This window comes from Primulina huaijiensis, chromosome 1 (assembly GCF_012295235.1).
Source record: "Primulina huaijiensis isolate GDHJ02 chromosome 1, ASM1229523v2, whole genome shotgun sequence".
NCBI classification, from domain to species: Eukaryota; Viridiplantae; Streptophyta; class Magnoliopsida; order Lamiales; family Gesneriaceae; genus Primulina; species Primulina huaijiensis.
Genome location: NC_133306.1, coordinates 123,360 through 146,960, shown reverse-complemented (window position 1 = coordinate 146,960; position 23,601 = coordinate 123,360). Strand labels below are relative to the sequence as shown.

At 35.4% G+C, this 23,601-nt stretch overlaps 2 protein-coding genes and 1 pseudogene across 2 annotated transcripts; all 3 read right to left on the bottom strand.

The window, feature by feature from the left end:
* Positions 1 to 389: 389 nt before the first annotated feature.
* On the bottom strand, positions 390 to 3,908 carry LOC140973234 (glycosyltransferase BC10-like; annotated as a pseudogene).
* Positions 3,909 to 5,529: 1,621 nt separating this feature from the next.
* LOC140973224 (polyribonucleotide nucleotidyltransferase 2, mitochondrial) lies at positions 5,530 to 14,536 on the bottom strand. The gene is made up of 17 exons (XM_073435873.1): positions 14,141 to 14,536; positions 13,400 to 13,555; positions 13,144 to 13,314; positions 12,140 to 12,265; positions 11,912 to 12,073; positions 11,707 to 11,826; positions 11,252 to 11,389; positions 10,958 to 11,120; positions 9,765 to 9,890; positions 9,422 to 9,552; positions 8,376 to 8,595; positions 8,159 to 8,242; positions 7,478 to 7,557; positions 6,778 to 6,921; positions 6,347 to 6,668; positions 6,088 to 6,215; positions 5,530 to 5,782 (listed from the first exon to the last, which is right to left on the bottom strand). The coding sequence occupies exons 1-17, from the start codon at positions 14,465 to 14,467 to the stop codon at positions 5,681 to 5,683; spliced, it is 2,700 nt and encodes an 899-aa protein (XP_073291974.1). The 5' UTR covers positions 14,468 to 14,536; the 3' UTR covers positions 5,530 to 5,680.
* A 4,086-nt stretch (positions 14,537 to 18,622) lies between these two features.
* LOC140973216 (uncharacterized) lies at positions 18,623 to 20,245 on the bottom strand. Its single transcript, XM_073435848.1, has one exon. It carries the CDS (start codon positions 19,937 to 19,939, stop codon positions 18,806 to 18,808), a length of 1,134 nt encoding a protein of 377 aa, XP_073291949.1. The 5' UTR covers positions 19,940 to 20,245; the 3' UTR covers positions 18,623 to 18,805.
* Between the last annotated feature and the right edge of the window lie 3,356 nt (positions 20,246 to 23,601).

The following is a 23,601-nucleotide window of genomic DNA, read 5'->3' as shown; positions in this document are numbered from 1 at the left end:
TTAATAATATCCGAATGTTCTTTGAAATTGAGCAACACTTAAATTTACATCAGAAAATATCGTGTTTGTTCCATTCATCCATAGTTAATATACAAAGTCTAATCACTGTTCAATATAATATGATATTGATCATAAACGGTCATCGGTGTTTGTATTGCCACGTGCTTTAAATATAATCATTCACATGCCACATGTACCCATATCTTGCTTCCATGTCAATTAAAATTTTCCACACTTTAGTCGTTCATTTCTTTTGTTGGGACAATTTTGATTTAGGAAGATTTGTTTTTTAAGCAAGAATTAAACGGAAAAAGGTTCTGTTTTTGGGGTTGGGACCTTATTTCTGTTGGATTATAGCAGAGTTGTACATGGCAATGTTAGCAGAATAAAAATGTGGGCCAAACGAGATTCCAGAGCCCAGGTCCCAAAGAAATTCCAAATTCTGGACATAACAAATTACTACACCAGACCAGATCACTAATCACTGCATGTATAAGAGGTGGTATATAATTTATCGAGACAAAACCGATTTATAAACTCTGAATTTCTCGTGTACAATTTTCTCTATTCACAATATAACAGTCATTTTCATAGCTAGTGATCCTCAATGAAATTATTTCAGGCTCTGCTTGTAGCTTCACTAGATATTCCCAGAACAGACTGCAACAGCAGATACAAGTTATGTTTATTTTAAAATTTTAAAAAGCGCATAGCATTTAAACATGTCTTCTCGACTCACTGTATTAAGCAGGCGTAGAGCAGCAGGCCGTGTAAATTTCCTCGCAAAAAGGAAGCATTTAGAGGGTTTTCCCTTGCTAGTGCACCATTCTCTTCTGTACTCGGTTTCGTAATAGATATTGTCTATATCCTAGAGTATTGATAAATTAACAAGTTCTTAGCTGTGCAGAGACCAAAAATTGCTACAACTTCACCGAGTACCTTGATGGATTGGATGAGCATGGGAGAGGAATCAGCTAACTTGTAAGTCAGGGGATGCCATCCTCGCCTTTCAGGGTCTTTGGAAGATGAAAGATCCCATGAAGAGTGAGTCAGTGATCTCCTTGTGATTTCTCCTTCAAGGCCCTTTTGCTGATCAGTTGAATAAAGGAATGGGCGGGGAAATAAGTGGTTGGACATGGATAATATTATATTTGGAATTTTGGCTGAAAAGATGTTACTCTGGTATATGAGTAAGATATCAACTTACAGAAAGGAGCGTCTGGACATAATGTTCATCTGGTATGCAGTTATGTTCCTTAGATGCATCAGCTGGCTGCAGATAAGAGATTTAAACAAAAACGAGAAAAACATCATATCTTCAAGTTACATTTCATGACCTAGTAATTTGCATATATGTGAAGATTATACAAGATAGCGACAACAATCTGAACCAGCAATTTATTACTGATAAATAAGGTACAAGGGGGTGGAAAAGACGGGAAAAGGAAGCAAACTGCACAGAACAGACACTTACAAGCGCTATCTCACGCCAAAATTCTGGTAAAGATCTCTTCTGCTTGCAAAAAGGGAAAAAACGAGTAACTGAAAAGTCAGTCAACACACACAAAGCATCGTATGATGTGGTTGTCCAAATAAATGCATATGCATCCTGTGCAAGCTCAGTTCATTTGGTGTGTCTCACAGTGTACTTGGAGTTCCACTTGAACCAAGCTGATGCTGCGGTATTAAAATTTGAAAGCTGGCAGATTACTAAGTGTGGGACCATCAGCAGGTCAAACACGAGGAGTTCCAGTCGATTATCACGCTTCTTCGATTAGACCAAGCTCTCACAATAGTACAATTGTATGGTAACTTCTAGAACATCAATTATGTGCTGGAAAGGCATGTTATGCAAAACAGAAATCTTCAAGCGTATTTGCTACCAGTGCTAGGACCAGTGATGGCAGAGTAAAAGTCATAAATGAGACAGCATAACTGTAGAACAGAATTATAAAACAGCTTGCCTTGCAATGCCACTGAAACATCGGGAATACAGAGTCATCTTGAACTATGGTCTCGACATGCTTTCTAGTAAGAACAACCCACTGCAAGAATGAAGGACATGGTTTACAGGCTAGAACTTGATGATACACATCAGTTTTTACTTCTCCAATCCATTTTCCTTCCTGTATGTAATATTAGGAAGCTAATTAAAGTCTGAAAAGCATGAAATAGAACAGAAATATGCCGGACCTGAGATCCTTTCCTCCAGTTATCGACAGGAATCGCTGGATCCATTTTCGGATTGTATCGACCCTCTTTTGTGTCAGCAAAACTGCTTACATTATTATGAATAGGAAATGCTCATAACAAACTAAATGTGGTATGCGGTTAAAATACATCGTTGCAAATATCGATTCAATTTCAAAGGAAATGGATATAAAGAAAAACTTATATGGAAGAGAAACAGAAAGATATGAAATTTATTCCTGGGTAAAGAGATCACCCAGAGATTGGACATAACAGAATAACTCCTGATGATTGAAAAGGCAAAATGATGGATTACATTTCAACTAACCTGTCCACGAAGCTAGTATTGGTCGACATTATAGTCATATACGTAGCTGAAATTGTATAAAGGTATGCAGCTGTGACAAGACAAAATTTTTTTAAAAAAATTAACAACGGAATGTAACTGACATTAGAGATTGTAGGCAACCATAGATGGAAACTTCAGTACTTTTATAACAAGAAGATGCAACAGTTTCTCAAAGTTCCAGATACGAAACATAAACATTAGAAAAGTTACTGAAACAAACAAATAAAAACCACAACACATATTGACCTGTCCGAGAGGAAAATAAACCGTTCGTTTAAGGGATGCATCAGTGCATTTTGGAGTAAAATACGCTCTGCTTGGATCATACTAGCTTCTCCCCAATCTACCTGGAATCAAAGAATCCCTAGGTATCTAAAATAAATTTGAAAAGTGGCACCAAATTTCTGATTTGCGGATAAGAAACACATGTTCAACTCAAAACAATGAGATAAATAAAAACCACAATGTGACCAAAGATGTTTGAATTGACTAGTAGCTCAGATAATCAATATAAAATTAGACCTGTATGCTATCATTTATTTGACGATTTAAGAAATATGGAGACCTCGTTGTTGCCTTGTTCAACAAGAACCCAGGACGTGAATGAACATAGATAGAAAATCTGTTTTCCTCATCTCCCTGTAAACAGTCTCAGCATGTTGATTATATGTGATAAAGTAAGAATGAATAATGTGCTAAAACTAATGAGATCATAAAACATAGCAGGTAAACTTTTTTGCCATTTACTAACTCATGATCAGATATTGGAAAATATCTATTAAAATGGATAAAACTTATAACCCCGATCCATGCACAAGCAAAGCCAAGAAGTCACTATTCAAAACAATTAATTCACACGCAAGTTTTACATAAAAATATACTGGCATAAGAAGTAAAATTAGTCAAACTAACAATGACATGGCGTAAACAGGAACTCCTAGAGCCATGCTGCTAAAAAGGAAATTTTTTTTTTAACACGGGATCTACGCAGTTCAAATGCAAAATCCAAATGAGGAAATCATGACTTCATTTTGTCATCATAACAAAGAAAAATCAACTAAAGCCTAATAACAAGGGTAAACGTAGCATAAGAAACAAAAAGAAGGAACTAGGAGGAATCCGAGCGGTTACCCGAAAAAATACATCCCAAACCATGTCAAGTGGAATCCGATTCCTTGCTATAAATAGGCAAGCGATTTTGGGCTTGGCAATTGTAGGGGGAGATACGAAGGTCAACATTTGAATTGGGCTACACTGCGATTCCACGAGTAGAAAAATGGTGAAACAAGAAAAACACAAAAGCATAGCAAAAAGCTTCCTCTTCCATATATGATGAAATTTCAGCGAATTTGATCTTCGCTTCATTCTTTTCTACACCTTCCCTACCTTATCAATAATTTCGAGAATTCAGAAAAACAATTCCGTGACAGTGTTTCTTCATAGGCACACTGCCAATCAGATAAGAAGAAAAAATGAAGAGTAACTGAGGTGTAGTTGCTATTCCCTTTTCGATTTGTTAGTTGCCCATATTTATTATATAAATTTTTAAAAACTCATTGTTTCATTATTTTGTGAATTTATAAATGTAGTTCTAGTCGATCGATTCATGTATCGTCCCAAAAGAGACTTATATTATACATAAAAATTAAAGATCTTAGAGCATCTCCAACTTTTTTTGGTGCTCCTTGCATCCCCCGCCTTTGCGTCAAATTTGACGTGAGAGGTAGCTTTTGCGCCAATTGCACTTTTTTTAATTATTATAAATTTGTATTAATTTTATTTTTAAATATAATTATTATTTAAATAATAATAAAATATTTATTTTATTATTTTAATAATGAAATATCTAAACATAAAAATTAAAAATAATAATGATTAACTTTTTAAATATTTATTTATTTATGTTAATTATTAATAATTAAAGAATAATTTGATCTTATGAATTATAAATAATATAATTTAATATAAAGATATTCACTTCGCAGTACTTTCTTTAATACGAGGTCTCCTGGCTGAACTTCCCGGGTCATAATTAAAAATATATGAAATAAAAAATAATAATTAATATATGTAAAATAAAAAAATATTTTGATAATATACTTTTTGGTGTAAGATTTGAAATAAATAGGTTGGAGATGAATGTTGTATTTGGTGCATAAATCGTATTATTTTGGTGTAAAATTTGCACCAAAATATTTTGTGGTTGAAGATGACTTTATGTGATCCAACTTTTTGACACCAACTAATTTTACAAATATATTCTATTCATTTAGATAATTAATATTTTTCATATAATTTACTCATAACTATAATATTTAATCCATTTCAAAAATTTAACAAATAACATATTTAATATAATTACATCATCTTTATCCAAATAATAATTAAAAATTTAAAAAATTATGAATAAACTCGATCAATTAATGATTATAAATAATAATCATTATTCTACTTATAGCATTTCGTGAATATAAATTATGAGATCTCACGGATCTTAATCTGTGAGACGGATCAACTCTACCCATATTCACAATAAAAAGTAATACTCTTAGCATAAAAAGTAATACTTTTTCATAGATGACCTAAATAAAAGATCCGTCTCACAAATACAACTCGTAAGACCGTCTCAGACAAATTTTTGCCATAAATTATACTATGTCGGTTGTAAAAGAGAGGTCAAGAGTCGCACTCCCAACAACACATGCTTGTATTTATTTGATTTTATAATTAATTTAATTCTTGAGTTTAAATTGATTCTTAAATGCTATCGCTGTATATATAATATAATATAATTAAATAAATATCTAAAGAGATCCATACATAAAACAAAACGCACAAAGGGAATATAAGTTCATTAAAAAAAAAAACATTTCCTTCATAAAAACGCATATCATACAACACTTTATCCTAAAAGAAACCAAAATTTCTGGAGAAGTTACCTAATTTACATTAGGTAAAGAATCCCTACCCACACACTGAATCCGTTGTACAAATATGGTCACGGGGAAAGTTCAGCATGCTTTGATATCCAACAATCCCCTTTCTGTCAGGAAAAAAGGTCTTCGCATACGTAGATTCCTACCAAGGTTGTGTGGCATCGGTTTTGAATTGATTTCCAATACCACGCTAAACGTAAGAGTTCTACTCTTGCACCAAAGACATTACAGGGATCCCCTTGCTGGAGAAACTAGAGCACTGTACTCTTATTTCTTCGCCAACCTCAAAGTCTTTCCTGACACCGCTCTGCAGTAAAGAAATGAATAGCAAAACAGTGTAGCATTTTAAAAGAAAAGTTGTACGCCTTATTTATTTAGCCAGGTATAATTTGATAAGGACTTGAATATCAGACCTTGGATAAGTCACAGATTGGTAAAGATATAGCATTAAACTGGGAAAATAAAGGAAAATAACTTCAAGGTAGGTAAAGTCCACGAAAAAATAAAAACATTCTATGTTTGTAGACATCTGCGGCCAAAATTTTAGTTTTATTTATAATAATCTCATAACAAAAGGATCAATCAGGTTCAAAGAGAGAAGTCTTCGTTTACCTCAAACCTATACATGCCATGGACGCCACCACCCAAGTCAAGGACTAGGCCATGTGCTCGAATTTGATGAACCTTGGCTGTCACTTCCATGCCAAGCTTCAGTCTCTTCGCATTTATAGGAGCCTCAACTGTAGGTTGCATTGGGTTAGAACACCCCAATTATGTTTAACAGATAGGCAAAACAATTATAAGGTAAGAATAATTGTAAATTTCAGACTTCGGGCTAAATTTTTTGGGGTGCTATGAAACCAACAACTACCTTTGCTATTCTCTTCGAGAGCAGCAGAATTTTCCTGGTCACAATCAGCAACACTTCGAATCACAATTGACGATAAGCTATCCCCATCTCTCAAAGGCTGATCATCTCGATTTGTTGGCTCTTGCACATTGCTAACCGGCTTCCTGATTTTTGGTGTTTGTTGCACAGACGCCACAGATACTCTGACTGCGTCATTTGTTTTTGATTCTGGTCTAGGTAAAGTGGCTTTGAGGGATAATTTGATATTACCACGTACGTCCACACCAATGCACATCAAATTAAGTGTTTGACCGACCGACACTATATCGGAGACCTGATACACCTGACAATAAATCAACATAATTTGTGATTATCATAAGAATGTGGAAGGCTACAAATAGAAAGCTCCAAACGTAGCGAACATGATCAGGAATGTAGCAAAATGAACTAACAGGTTCATGTGATAACTCAGAAACGTGTAGAAGACCTTGTTGGCCTCCATTGAACTCCACAAAGGCGCCATACTCTTTGATTGACGTTACAACACCTTTATACACTCCCCCCATTTCAATCTCATGACCCACTATAAAATGGATCTGAAAACAAAAATATAAAAGGCAAACTATTGCATGAGGTCTTCGAAGCAATGATCACTTACCGGCAATAGCCTAAGGAAGCACAGATACTAAAATGATTGCTCAATATGCATAAGATATGGCCAGTGATAGAGTTCAAATTTTGACCATATATATGATATGATATGTTCTCTCTAAAATATAATATAAAGCAAAAGGTTCACTTGTTTCAATGGCAGTCGCTGTCTCAATGGTCATATGCCAATTATTGTTGCCAATATGCAGGTAAAATCTAAGGAACACAACCGTAACATAAGATTGATGATGATGCAATATTTTCCTGTTATAAAGAGGGCAAAGATTTTTTAGACAAATTTTGCACAATTGGATGGTTTGGTTTATACAACCTCGTATTACCAATTTTTTGATTATATAATCAAAATTTTAGATATAACCAGAATTAAGTAGAGGTCATAATGAACCCAACTTGCAAAACAAGAACAGATCGTCTTATAACACCAGCCAAGAGAGTGCACTACATGCAAACCAAATACATCCAAACAATGTATACTATTACCTTTTCCATCAATTTATTCAATACTGATTGATTTTTAGCAACTATTGTAAGAAAACCGTCATTCACAGAAATCCTTCCACCTGTTGCATGGAAAGTAATGATGAGCTACCAGAAGGTAAACAAATTCATAATAGAGTCTCAGGTTGTATAAGTGCAAGGATAAAAACTCAGAAAATATGAGAATCTTCAATGGGATACAAACAAGATCATAAATCCTAAAACCTGAACATGTTTCCAGAGAATGCGAAACACCTCGCATGGTTGTATAAAAATTAAAAAAAAATGATAGCCAAGGAAAATTAATAAAATGTGGTACAAATTGAAGATTTAAAAATTGTGCCGAGGATTATAGGAATTTCACTCTACAGTTTGCCAAACCATATCAAAGAACAGAGTGTCCATGCGATTACTTGTTCCAAGTAACAAGAGATATTTGCACACAATAGAATTGTGTAAACAAATAGCATCAACATATTCAGATGCTATTACTAAACTAAATCATTGAAATTATAGGTCAGTATCAATAACAAAACAAAGTAAGTTTTATGACCCCTTAAAGAAAGAAGAAAAATAACATATTGCCCCAGGAATATTGAGAAGATAATCAAAATTAAGAAGAATTAACAAAGCACAGACTACAGCACTCCTAAATCTTGTACCAGAGCCACATCACTAAATCACCTGTTTCTTCTTCAATTTTTCTCTTCAACGAGCCAAGAGGACCAATTAGGCGGCGAATCACATCGTTGCTATACTTCAATGTCACTGAATCAATGTAAAACAAAAAAGACACGTAAATTACTAAAAATATTAATACCATATCATAGGAGTCCACACAGCCAGTGTCAAAAAACCAGAAGAAAACCGAAGAAGCTAAAGCTCCAATCGGACATCTTACATATCTGTGGAGAGAATCTGCAATCCTGAGTACGTGGTACATTTATCTCTCCATCCATGTGATCAAGGATTTGAAGCCGCCCTTTATAAGCAGGTTCTAAACACTCGCATATTATGTCTAAAGGGATTCCAGCTGGCTTGATATCCAACTGAATTGCTGTAATTCCATTTCGGGTTCCAGCAATTTTGAAGTCCATGTCCCCAAGATGATCTTCCAAACCCTGGAAATAGTATGTGACAAAGAAGTGACACATGGATAATCTAATAACTTAAAACTGAGAGGAATGTAAAACATTACTCTGAACCTAGTTGAGAATCATAAAGAATCATGTTAACTGGCCAACAGCTAAAGGATGACATATGTGAGATGCCATACACGCACCCCATTATTCTTTTTCATATTATAGTCCCCAAAATATGCATAGATAAATGGGAGATATGCCAATTCACCCTCAAAAATAATAAAAACTAGTGCTCATGTGCATGCGTTGTGTGTTTGTACAGTCATGTATTTAGTGAAAATCTTCTTTGGAGCTTAATCATTTTTCTAATTAATTTTATTTATATTAAAATAGAGGTTTGTACAAATTGATGAGAGACTATACTGTAATTTGATGAAGGAACAACAGCAATTTGATGGGAGGCCATACCAAATGGACCACAATGTCGATCTAAGGCCTTGAGCCTTAATGGTAGATTGGTAGTAATAGATAAATGAACAGTGAATAAATGAAAAGAAACTCACAAATCACAACCAAGAACACACAAGTGATGGGATCGATCCTCACTTTCCACTGAAGATAAAACACAATACAGCCAAGGGAGAGAAATAAAACACAATCAAATCTTATTTTGGTTATGCTAGAATTTATGGAAAAAAATTCAAGCCAACTTCTTCCACACTAACTATTCTAGAGCACAACTAATATACATCAAATTGTTTGTCACACTACCAACCATCCCAAATTTTAAAATTTTTTGCAATCAAAGCAGAAACAACAAAGGGCAATTTTCTATGGTTTTATAGAAGAAGATATGCTGATATACCAGGATATCCGTTAAAATTCTGTATTCAGTGATTGCACCAGTTGAGGGATCAATGTCACTGACGAGGCCCACTGACAAACCAGCTACATGTTCTTTCAACAGAATGCCAGCATCCATCAAAGCCATGCTGCCTAGAATGATAGATGCGTGTTATATCCTGGCAAATAAATCTTTCGAGAAAGTAAACACACACTAGATAAAGATAGAGATAGGGATGCAATAAGCAAAGGGATATCTCCATACAAATAGAGATAAATTAATCATCATGGAGCAAAGTTCCTGATCAGTAAAATGCATAAACAGTGGAGCTCCTACAGTAATAGCCCGGCTGTGAGATGACTACCTGCACAAACAGAAGCCATTGATGTTGATCCATCAGATGCCATAACTTCAGCATTAATGCGAACTGTGTATGGACAATTATCTTCAGGAGGTAATACAGCAAGTAAGGCTTTTTCGGCAAGAGTACCTGCACAATGAAGATTCAGCATAAATAATCGCAAACGGTGTCCTGACCAGTAGGTTACCATCGTTGAAGACTAGCTTAAAGGAACATAAGAAAACTACACGGCATACTGATATCATTGTAACACTAATTTAGAGAGAACTATCACGGTCAAACAGAATGAAGAACGAGGAGTCCTGGACAATTATGTAGCCATTGAAACACCAACAAATTGCACATGAGAGATGCAACTTTTCTCATCGCTTCCAGAGAGACAATGGTTGAGACAAATAGGGAAATTGTTTTACTTTCACTTCTGACAATCAGACAAGTTAAAATAGTTTGCATAAAGAAACATGAGCAAATAGATGCCCAGAAACCATGAATTAGGACACTTATGGATATGTTCCTGGCAGAACTAAAAACCTTGTTGCCAAAAGTATTCTCCATTACAAGTACAACCGAATAAACAATAAACTTCCAGAGTGCAAATGTCAAGAGAATCAAAATAAGGATTACAGAAAAGATCCAACCACTCACCAAGATAGTAAAAACAACTGTCCTAAAGATTTAAATTCACCCCCTTCAATGTGCAACTGTTAAACTGTAAATGTCAAGATATTTCGATATCATAAAGTAGCTTAACACAAACATCTTTCACATGCAACTTTGAAGCATATTCAACTTCAAGTGAAAATGAAGCATTGGGATCATGCCATCGAAAATTCAGTTTCACTATTCAGGGACAATGTCACCAAATACTGCTTCAAATTCAAACTCATCAAAAATCTAGGCCAAGTGTGGACTCATTGTGGGCAATTATTACTCAGCTATTAGAAGACCACACAGAGTCGCAGACCACATTCTACAATTATAACACTGCCAAATAAAGGAACCTACATGAACAGAGGACATATCAATAAACAAGTTGTGTTTTTGTTTTCCACCATGAGTTACAAGATAATAACAAAAAATCATCTTGGAATCAGCAGTTGACCAAGACCAAATAAATTACTTCATGCCAACTAAGCTATAATGCATTGCAAACATGAATGTGTGCCCATCACTCTCATGGAATTCAAGTAACTTACCATGCCCAACTTCTCGTCTGTTCAGGCCAACCCGTTTACCCACCTCATTAATGCAGAATGGTGGAAAACTATAATGAAGCATGAATCGCTTGGATGGAGGACCAACAATAGATTCTAGACGTTGGGCTTCTCCAGGTGCTCCAAGGGTTACAGTACAAAGTACCTGTATCCAGCATATTAGATGGCACGGCAACCATACACATCCCAGAAGAAAAGTGCACATACATAAGATGTCATGCCCCTCTGTCATGATCAAACTCTTTCGGGAACACCATAGACAATGAAGTTACTAACCTGAGTATCTCCACGTGAAAAGATTGCTGAGCCATGTAACACAGGTAAATAACCAGCTTCACAATACAGAGGCCTGATTTCATCAAGGCATCTTCCATCAACTCTCAGACCTTCACCGATTATCCTTTTGCGAACAACCTGACATGATCAGAAGTTTAAGATGCCTATACCTGAATAAGATGGGTTTATGAAAAGTGAATCTAGTGGAAAGAAAAAGCACAGTTGAAACCCAAAAATTTTGACCAAAACCAAAGAATTTAAATTTGTCCTCATATAACTTCACCTGGAGCTGTTTTTCAATATGCTCAGCAGAAATTGCTTCCGAATTCAATGAAAATTTTCATTATACGAATGACCATCAATATATAAATATTTATTTTGAAAGACTTAATACGTAAAATTTAAACATCGAAAACATGTATTGATGAGCAAGGCCAAGATCATGATGAAAATACCTGTTTCCGTACAGCATCTACAGTTTTTGATAAAAATTTTAGACCTTCCTCATCACATTCTTCCTCTAGTGTTTTTTTCACATCCTGCGTAATATTATCCAAGGCTTCTCCCCGCTCAAACTACACACAACAAATTAAGATAATAAGGTTCATAAGAATAAATAGCAAACTGAGTAAATAGCAATAAGAATACAAAAGGATGCACCTTGCCATATGTAGGGTCTGTAAACACAGCTTCAATGGGAGCTTCAGCCAAACTCCTAATTTTCTCATAGGTTTCCTTGGACACCAAAGACAATTTATATTCTCTTTTCTGTTTGCCAGCTTTGGCTGCAAGCCGTATTTGAGGGTCAAGATATTTAACTGCCTGAAAAATAAAAGATAAGCACCATAAAATATCATGGTGTTAAACATGACCAGTGTGACCACTCACTTCAGGATGCGCCAGCCTTAGAGCTGCTTTTAAGTCTTTTTCTGATATCTCACGTGCTTGCACATCTATCATCAAAGTCTTGTCTTTTGTGCATGCATACACCAAGTTAAGATCACTCAAACTAAGCTGCAAAATATCCATTAGATATAGCACATCAGATCAAAAGCACAGGATTTCTTCAATACAATATCTCATTAGGCAGAGACGAACCTTCAAACTAGTGTTCAACCTGCAAGTTTGAGATCATCTCGAACTGGAATGCATTGAGGACATAAATGGGACAATTTCACCCTTATCTAGTTATTAGATGGTACAAGGCATGTGCATTTGTGTTCTGAAGGGTTCAATCGATGCACTCCAATTCTTATACTCCATGTGAAATCTAGTTATTAGATGGTACAAGGTATGTGCATTTGTGTTCTGAAGGGTTCAATTGATGCACTCCAATTCTTATACTCCATGTGAAATTTTCTTCATGCATCTACATCTAATACACCTTAGTGCACTTTATTTTCATATGACTGCCAACTAGAGATGCCTCAGACTTACACTGTAATGCAACCTCATACCTTAGTGCACAATGCTCCTTTAATAACTACGCCACAAAAAATTTACCAATTAACCAACTTCTACCCTACCTGTCCTCTACGGCATCACATTACTTAATCTAATGTAATTGTGTATAAAGTAACCATCACATCTAGACCTCTTAGTCTCAACAGAAAGAAAAAGTCCGCCGTTTTCTCTAAAATCATGTCTATCTAAAGATCACATATTAATTTGGAACACCAACTGACATTATTAAGTCGAAGTACAAAGAACTAAGAAAAAATCTGACAATCATTTACGGGTTTCTCAAGCAGTTGTGCAAACAGAAAACACCAGAGCGGCTGAAATTTTAACAATGATGTCTACAACAAATAGTAATGGAGATTAACCTAATTGATAATTATGTGAAGAGCATAAAGAAATGCATCTTACAATGGAAAAGGGATTGAAAATACCTCATCCATGCTGGGGTTAACAATGAATTGATCACCAATCCTCCCTATACGGATGACCCCGATAGGGCCACCCCATGGAATATCTGATAACATAAGTGCAGCAGATGTTGCGTTTGCAGCCATCACATCTGGATCTTGTCTACCATCAGATGAAAGGACAGTAGCCATGACCTAGCAAAGAAGTCCATTTTCCAAATCAATGGAAGAGTAGAATTAACAGGAAACTGTTCATTAATGTTTAAATGCATTATAGTACCTGGACCTCATGGTAAAATCCAGCAGGAAAAAGTGGTCTGATAGGTCTATCTATGATTCGACCACATAAAAGTTCTCGCTCTTTTGGAGCACCCTCCCTCCGCATAAATGTGTTGGGAATCACACCCTGAGCAAATTGTTTCTCCTGATAGTCGACCTAGCAAATAAATATTCCATCATAACGTGCATCGATGATGCACCTACTTGCCACTGCCAGCAATTATAGGCAGTCAAATTATAATTTAAAACTACCGCAATCAAAGATGCATCTGATACGTTAATTCATCATAATTAAGAATGTAGAGTTCCAATGTTAAAGAAGAAACAATCAGTTCCATAATTTCAGTATGGATAGTAAAGATAGGGCTCCCAGAAGCTGATAAAACGGGCAGTTAGATTTCTAACTCACCTGTGTGTTTTACGTTGGAAACTGGGCATCCCCGTGTATTTCCAAGTATACAAAAAAACAGACACAGATATTAAAAACAAAAAACCCCGTGATAAACCCACAGAAAATGATACTCTGTATCTTTTCCTACATAGATTTACTCAAACTTCAAGACGCATACATTCAGATTTGGCATACTCAACTTCAAAAAGCATGTTCGAAACAAATATTGGTTGCCTTGATGGATTAAAGGAAGAAGAGGAAGTGATCCCAGTTGAACAAGTGACGCCAGGAGAAAGAGAAACCACGAGTGAACTTGAAATAGTACTAAAATAAAAAGATATAAACACATACAGTGAGAGGTAGGAAATCGCGAGTGCCATCACACTTAGCTGCGGAAATTGTGGACAACACTTTCGTCTCTTCCATAGCCAAGATAACGGAGCCATTCGCAAAACGCGCTAACTTACCTGTTTCCAGCGTAATTTTTCGTGATCCAACGTCAAACTCTTCGGTGTGTGTTTCAAGGATTTTCTTTCCTGCTACTGGAGTTTCAGAATCGGCGATGGATGACGTGGATAATGCGTTGGAACAAGGGCCGCCGCAAATTGTCCGGAATTTGATTCGCGGCCATGGTTTTGTTGAGAGTAGAGGACTGGCTTTACTCGCCATTCGTGCCATGGCGCGACGGGAGAGATGGAGACGTCGGGGTTTAGGGTTTAACGAGAGAGTGGGGCGGGATCAGGTGCATCGCGCTGGAATTGTTTGGTGATAAAATAATTGTTTTTTTTTTAATCATTTTAAATTAAATATTTTCATAAAAACTTTAGGCAGCCAAGATCAATTTTGATATAACTTTTAATTTTCCATAAAGAAAAAAATTCTTATATAATGATAAAACGTAAAATTTCGTGTTTAAATTTTTTAATTCAAAAGTCCATGATTGTGATAAATGAATATATAATTGAATTTCTAAACATGCTTATTTTAAAAATTATATTTGACAATTCATATTTAAATTTAAATGTCTAAGATAGTTCTTTTTATATTTATTTATTCGTATCGAAAAAGTAGCGATTAGATGTAAAATAAGAATAATAAGATCAAATTTCAATTTTACGCAGTCATTTATAATATCGTAATTTATCGTCGTACTAGTATTCTCCATAAATCAATTCAACCTTTTATCATTGTTGTGTAGTTTTACAACAATCTCAAATAGTAAATTTTATGGAAGATGTCGAGCTTTGAAGAAGCTTCTGTAATTGAAACTTCTATTTTTGAAGTAAGAGAAGATATTAACCGACAGTAAGGCCTTCATCGTTTGGTTCTCTCAATTATAAGTTTTTAGGATGTTAATGGAAAAAAAATTGGGCAGCTCTTCATTCATGTTGGAAATGCGAAGTGCACGACTAATTTTGCCAACAATTGAGGATCATTTTAGGCAATACACAAAAAGATTGTCCATTTTATAAGAAGAACGGAATATAAGACTTAGAATACGTCCGAACCTCTATAAATCTTGTGTTTTATTTTGCATCTATATTTATGTTTCTTGAATTTATTCTTACCGTTTTGAATGAATTTGGTGAAGCATTATTTATTTTATTTACAAAATATTTCATTGTTGCATATTAAGTGTTATATAAAATGTTTCGATCAAACTTTTTACATGTATTTGACTTGCACACTTTTAAAGTCATCATTTACAAAATAGTTAATTAGTTTTAGAGATGTTATTTTGAATGTTTTTCACTTGGTTTAGAAAAATGTATTGGATATAATCAATATGCTCAATTCGAAATATAACATGTTAAGAACAGAGCTATTACAGCTCTAAATTTTTTGCACCACATCCATCTAACAATATTGAATGGTGCATTATAATACTATGGACCTTTATGAATGGGTGTTATATAGACTGCCATATCACAATCAAGCATGTTAGATTCACTATCCCATCGAATGGACGGACATATATATTACCCACAGAAGACTAGAATTTAACTTGTTCTTGATAGGAATCTAGCAAGACTGGTAAATAAATTGATATTTACAACAAGCACCCATGAGCTAGTACAAGTGCTCTATAGATTTTTATGGCAAAATAAATTTGACAAAGTTGATCTGCCCGGTTACTCGTACAAATGATAATAATGCGTTTATATCGTTTATTATGTAGTTATTTAGCTCATTAGATTTCGCATGTTGATTGAGGTATCGATATTGAGATTGAACAATGATTTTTATATTGTCCATGATGCATTGAGAATGAATATGAGTCTAAATAGTGATACTAAGATATGTAGGTAAAAGTAGTGTAGGAAGTTGGTAGGAAATGAGATGAAAATATGGTAGTTCTTACAAGTTTTAGCATAATGATTTGAATATTAATCCAAATTGTGTGAGGCCATAACCATTAGAAAGATAAGATATAATGCTACAACTTTCATGTTTTGGGTTTTGTCCAAATCATTGTGGAAGACAAGTCAAAAGCGCCCCGAAGTGTGTCGTGTTTATCGTCATTCCTTCACTAACACATGTTGGGAGAATGTGCATAACTTTTTACTCAGACCTCCAAATGATATGAAACCAATTGGAGATTCAATCAAAGACATAGGGCTACAATTTCATGTTTACCACTTTTTCAGATTACGAAGTGAAGAGCTATTTCGGGAGCAATTTTTGAAGTAATAGTGCGCAAAGGCAGAATAGGTGGAGCTCGAGCGGTAAGATCTTACCGCCCGAGCGCTGGTGCATAAAAAATTCGGTATTGGGACAGAATGTTCCGCGCTCGAGCGGTAGAAAATGACCACGCGAGCACCGCCTTGCATATGAAAAGATAAGTTTCGGCTTCTTAAAGCTGCTTTACCATTCCTCAACCTCACTTCACAGCAAAAACTCGAAAGACACCAAGAATTCTTCCTCCCAGTGACCTTGTTCTTCCTTTCCTTCATCATTTTGAAGTAAGAACTTAGTTCTCCATCACAAGAACTTCATAAGGGTGTAAGTTTTCATCTCTTTTAGTTATTATAAATGTAGAGGAGCAAACTTCACCTAAACTAGACATAGTAATTGAATTATTGATATGTTTGACAGCATAGGAACAAGAAACATCGTCTCAAACCAGTGTTCTTACGCTTGGACTGTAAGTTGGCATGTTCTTGAATTAATACATGAGTAATATTATGATTTCAAATACTCCCCATTGATTATTGCTATATGTACATTGTTAGTATCTTATTGATGAAAATAAAGCATCATATTCCATTGTTATGTATTAAATATGGAAGAAACTCGTGAATATTGATGTTGGGTGTTATGTTATTGATACCCCCATAAGGATCCGGGTCGTTGCCATAAGGATCCGGGTCGTTGATGACCCGGACACTACCAAGAGCCCGAGCACTACATATTTCCCAAGTATTCTTCGAACAGCCCGGTCTCCCGCGCAATAATAATCCGAGCTCTCATATAAGTACCCGGGTAATCAATTGACCGAGCCACCTCGAGAATTGAACCATACTCGAGTATGATTGATACAGGACGTCTAATCTGTCAGAACAACTTGGGCTTGGAGTGTCCTATAAGTCATCAGAAGATAGGGTATGAGCAGCCGACTTGCCATACTTAGTAGGTAACACTGGAATCGAGGTACTTACCTCATCTTCTACTATAAATAGCAGGTATTAATGTCATTTATAGATTCTGAAATCTTTCAACTCTTAAGCATTATACATATTTTCTCCCAAATATTGCTTGTGTTCATCTTCAACCTGCTGACTTAAGCATCGGAGTGGCCACGCCGGACACCCCTCCGGCGCCCATTCACGAGTTCCTTTCATTGTTTGGAGGTGCTATTGAAGCCATGATCTTCACTCAAATTCCCTAAAAACTATAAATTATTGATTTGACCCGTTGGAGCTCCTTACCCGGCTCATCCATTTCAACGAAGTCGCATCAGTTATGAACATGAACATGAACATGAAAAGAAAAGGATTGATTTTCACACGATATANGTCTGTGGGAAACTTGAGATTAAGGCGTTGATATGGCTCATACTCANTTGACATCATGGGTGGTTTTAAGTCCACCAAACCTATTGGCCAATATATGTTCATGGGGCATGTGGTTGCCAAAGGTTGCTGTCTGACGTACAACACAGTAGTAGCTATATAATAAAGCAAGCACGGTAGTACAGATCAACTAATGAGGCTCAAGTACAAAAATAAACATGAATATATGCTATAATATGACACTGTTTAAAGATTTATTGTTGTCACGACTTGATATGTATGTTCCTTCGATTCATATTGATACGTACAAAANAGGAGGAAGTGAGAGGAGAGGAGGAGGAGTCTAGTGCTGGATCCAAATCACCTACCGTGGCTGAGGATNCATAGGATGCCGGTTCGCCAATGGATGCTTGTGACGTGCCTCACCTCGACAAGAACCGAGACTTATTATTGTATAGTTTCCGCATATGTATTGTACTAAAATATGTCAGGGTTTGAACAAGTTTTACGAGGTTTATGATGATACAAAGTATGCTTGTATATAAGAATATGTATATGTATAACAATATGGTGCATGGTTGTGTATGAAAATATAGTTGATGTTACTGTATATATGGTATTGCTTGAATTTTTGGTTTAAACAAAATGTAGGGACACCGTGTCAAAAATTTTATAAACCGTCAAATTGATGCCCCTTGTTTGATTTGCTTCATATTATAGTTATATCATTCAAACCCTATTTTGATTATGATAATTATGCTAATCATAGAGAAAGGTGTGACACTATCCAAATTAGTGGCGTATAATCATATATTTTTATATGCAAAGGACACCATCTAAATACTTGGTAACAGAGAAAAAGTCAAAGGTACCAGTTACTCCACAACATGAGTAAATTACAGTTCGTATAGAAAAGTGTCTTGTACCAATTCCCCCCCGCCAACCGCCAAAACATCGTTGCTGCTATCCAAAACCTATTTTTCGTGCATGGCTAAAAATGTTGCTAATCTGCCTCAACGTCATGTTCTCTTACACAATTCCCAGGTAGAAGATACTTGTAATCTTCAGCCTTTTCCAGTAAATATGTTGGAAGATGAACTGCCGAATATGAATGAGGGATTGGCCCCATTTTCTCGATGATTTCCCGAAATGTGTACTCCTCAGGAAGCATGTCGAACAAGTTAGCCCCTTTGCATATAAGATCTTGAATTCTTTTAGGACTTAGAAAATGTGAGAATTTTACGCGATCGTTGTGGCTATAAGCTTTCATCTTGAAGATAAAATCACTAATATAACGGAAAGAGAAGTTACAATGCCAGCCCGAATCAGATAAAAGGTAATCTGTTTGTCGGTAATGCGCATATCTAGTTGTTCCACTTTGGTACCTGTGGACCGAAGCTCTCCAACTCTGAAAATCGTACTGAAATTCGTACGAGTATAAGTAATTCCTCAGCTGAAGATGAAGAATCGGAGGAATTTCATCGCACCATCTAAGAAGATTTATCGTATGGCGACTTGGAATTTCATCAGCATCAGACATTATCAGCAAATCATCGTGCTCTATACCTGCGATTTTTATAAGTTGGTCGAGTGCCAGTCTCTGGTACGCCTCTTCGACAAAAGGGTTCTCGCCTGTCTTGAATCTCCCACCGATGTAACCATAAGTCAGACGAGGCTCGACAAATTCGAACCGATCCCTGTTTTTAGCAAAGTTGAGAGGTTTCTGTATACCCGTGAAGGTTGAGTTGGATTCAAGAAGTACAAATTGTGTGATGTAAGGATACAACTCTTTCCATCTTATAGTGAGCATGTCTAATTCATTGCTGAACAAGACTGCATCATACACACGCCTCGGGAATTCACGAATCCCCCAATCATGGAGCTTACAAAGAGCCGCCATGGAGACATTTTCATGATAATAGTGGGTTATTGGTTTAAAAGGTTTTGGGGGAGACTGCCATAGAGGGCGTAGAAAATAGGTAATCTTCTGTCCATGGAAATATACGCCAACCATGCCTATAGAGTTAAAGAGAAACAAGAAGATAACTGCCTTGAAATCGAGCCCCCAGAGCGAAAATCGGGACTTTGACATCCCTAAAAATGACTGGATCGGAAAGCCTGCTGCATACGAAAACATATATTAATAATTCCAACAAATTAAAACAATATGGTACACATGAGAAAATAAACACCACAAAAAGGATTCGATCAATTTTCAAGTCTCACAATTACATATCGAAAAGGACAGAAGGAATTGTCCAAAATATAATCATAGACATTCAAAAGACACTTAGAAATCAAGTTTACCTCCAAATCACAAGGAAATAAAGGTAAACCTCGCCGAGAGTTGAGCCCTGCCAATATAATTTCGACCATGGTTCCTGGAAACATGCAGAATGTTCTGAACCATGCATAAATCTGGAAACCAACAAGGAACCAAATCACTTCAACTGGATCGAGAACACTTTTTTTTAAACATGACATCACATGCATTTCTTCGTTCTACCATCGTTTTTCTTGTGAATTAGAAAACATATTAGTTGTTTTCATATCAATCATAACCTTGTATACACAAATATACAAGTATAAGATTTTTATTTTTAAGTCAAATAACTTAAAACTTCATATTAATTATAGTCAATTTTATAGATGCATGGAGATAAAAGAGTAAATAAAAAACAAACTGACGATTACGCTTAGTACTAACGTCAACTCACAAACAAACAAATACAAAATAACATATATACCTACCTTCGATATATATTTGATAACTTTGATTTTAATTATAAAGAAGTATTTTATCTTGTCCACGTAAAGAATTATAATCAAATTATCAAGCTTTATGCAAAGACGAAAAGTCATGCACCTTTTCACTTTTGGCCACTAAATTTGTATTTAGAATTTTATATATATTAGTCACCTACAGGTGTGCATAAAATTTATGTATATAAAATAATATATATTTATCATAATTTTTTTTATCATGCAAGACTTTGATTGTATTATATATAGAATTATTTGTATTGTTTTGGTTAGTTAATTAGGAAATTGCATACATGGATGATTTTTTAATTATTTTTTTTTCAAAAATTAATAGGGTTTCTAGTCTGTATGTGTTTTTACTTGTAGTTTTTTATGGGTATAAAACTGTGTTTTGACCTCACCCCTTAGAGGACTAACATATTGGGACAATTCGACCATGGAGAACGAGATGAATAGCAGTGTTTTCGTTTGTTCTGATTCGTTCTGTTCTGAATTGTCTGATAATCTCTGTTTCGCATTTCGGTTCCGATTCTGATATGATATGATATACTACGTTTTGAAAATCAGCTTGCAATGTGGGTTTTGAATTATATTTATATGTACTTGTGGTAATCGATCGACCCCCACTTGCTGAGTGTTTCCCAAAATACTTACTCCTTACATCTCTCTCTAGATAAGAACGAAGATCAAGTAGACGACGATGAATAAGACGTGCTTCGGGATTAGTGATGAAGTTTTGAGATATGAAGATTTCTCGCTTAAGTTCTTCCTAAGTTTTGATTCAAGTTATACAATGCTTCCGCACATTTTATTTCGTTTTGGAATTTATCGCTGTAAGACAAGATTATTTTGAGTTAATGATGAAATAGACTGGTTTTTGGTTTATACTGTACTACGAGGCTTGTTGTTTTCAATTGTGTGGTTGTAAAACAACGTCGGTGTCGACTAACCCCGGTCTCGGGGCATGACAAGTGGTGTTGGGAGTATCATGTATGGCATGGTATGTAGTCGTCTGGACTTGGCCTATGCCGTAAACGTAATCTCCAGGTTTATGGCTAACCCCGTGATCTTCGCATTGGGAAGCATTAAAGTGGACGTTGAGATACTTGAAAGGTACAACAGATGTGGGGCTAATATTGTTCAAGAAACAAAAGAAAGACTTGTGTCCAGTGATAGGATACGTAGATGCTGACTACGCAGGGAACCTAGACACGAGGAAGTCAATAACAGGCTACATATTCACGATGTATGGGACTGCAATCAGTTGGTTAAGGCTATCCTGCAGTCGGTGGTGGCACTCTCCACGACAGAAACTGAATTTATAACAGTTTTAGAAGCAATCAAAGAGGCAATATGGCTAAAAGGGATTACATCTGAGCTTCGTTTAAAACAAGAACAAGTGAAAGTTCATTGTGATAATCAAAGTGCAATACACTTGGCAAAACATCAAGTGTATCATGAGAGGTCCAAGCATATAGATGTGAAGTTACACTTTGTGAGGGATGCGACATTGAAAGGCGAGGTAATACTTGAGAAAATATCCACGGAACATAACCCGATGGATATGTTAACGAAAACGCTGCCACAAGACAAATTCAAGCACTGCCTGAATTTGGTTAATGCAGTGGACATGAAATAGTTCAAGACGATTGGAAAAGAAGCCAACCTTGGAGACAAGGTGGATATTGTTGATAAGTTCTCAAAGCTTGGTCCTATCAATGGAAGAAGGACTTTGATCGGTGAGTTTGTGGGCTTAACAATAATACACAAATGGGCCGAAAGAATAGGTGGCTTGATCCATTAGGGAAACATATAAGTATGTGAAGGATACAAGTGCCAGAGACATACTGAATCAAACGATCAAAACAGAAAGCAAGAGTACGAGAGAAAAGAGATACAAGAAAGAAGAGCACTCTGGAGAATCAAGGAAGGAAGCTTGATTAAGAGTTCTTATTTAGAAGTATTCCTTGTATTGTAACTCTCTAATTCTTGGTAATTGAATAAAACAAGGCGACTATTTTTCCTGTAGATGTATGCTTGTGAAACGGCCGAACCACGTAATCTTCTCGAGCATCTATTATACTGAATTTGGTTTATCAAAGAACAAATGGAAATTCCATTGATCTAATTAAGGAACTAACAACTCAACTGAAACTAATTTTTGCATTAAATTTTTGCGAAAGTTTCTGCACTCATATTGTATTCATTGTATTTCTTTCTATTCGAAAGAGAGAATACAATATTTCTGGGTTATTGTTGTTGCAATCTATTATATGTTGTTATGGTAAGAAGGAATTGTTATTGTCACAAGCTAAAGTACGTTATAGAGGGGAGCAAATTCTTTTTAAAGAAAAAATGTTCAGCATTTGCCTCATCTCATTAGCTGCATAATCATTTGCTGTTTTCACTATTCAAGTTATCACCACCAACATGAACTTTTTTTTTTTTGGGGGTTAAGAAATGTACATTTTATAATATAATAATAGTTTATTTTAAATTGATAAGGTTTTGGAATATATTTAGATATCTTAAAATTTTAAAGAGAACATATTTGATTAAAGTTTCGTATAATAATTGGATATTGTTGGGAAGCGGAAAAAATTTAAATTGAATTTAATTATAATATTGTAACATGTAGAAATTGAAAACAAAAATGGGGGAAATTAATTAGGCTGAAAATGGATGCAAATGAATAGGATAATTTGGTGTCAAATAGGTGTTGATCATTTGCAAGGTGCACACGGCTCGGCCCAAGATGTACATAATTTCCTTTTTCACTTTGGTCGGTCTTTATTGTCTCTTACTTTCTGTATCTTTTGAACCAAAGTTGCCTGGAGATCGTTCATATGCCAATCTCATAAACAATATTTTTGTAAATGAATAATACATATATAACTAAATTTATAAGTAATTGAAATACATATTTTATCAAAAGCCCGTTCGTAATTCACAAATATAATTTTAATTTGTATTCCTAAAAATACTTTAACACATCTATATATATATATACATCGATCTCCTTGACTAATATAATTA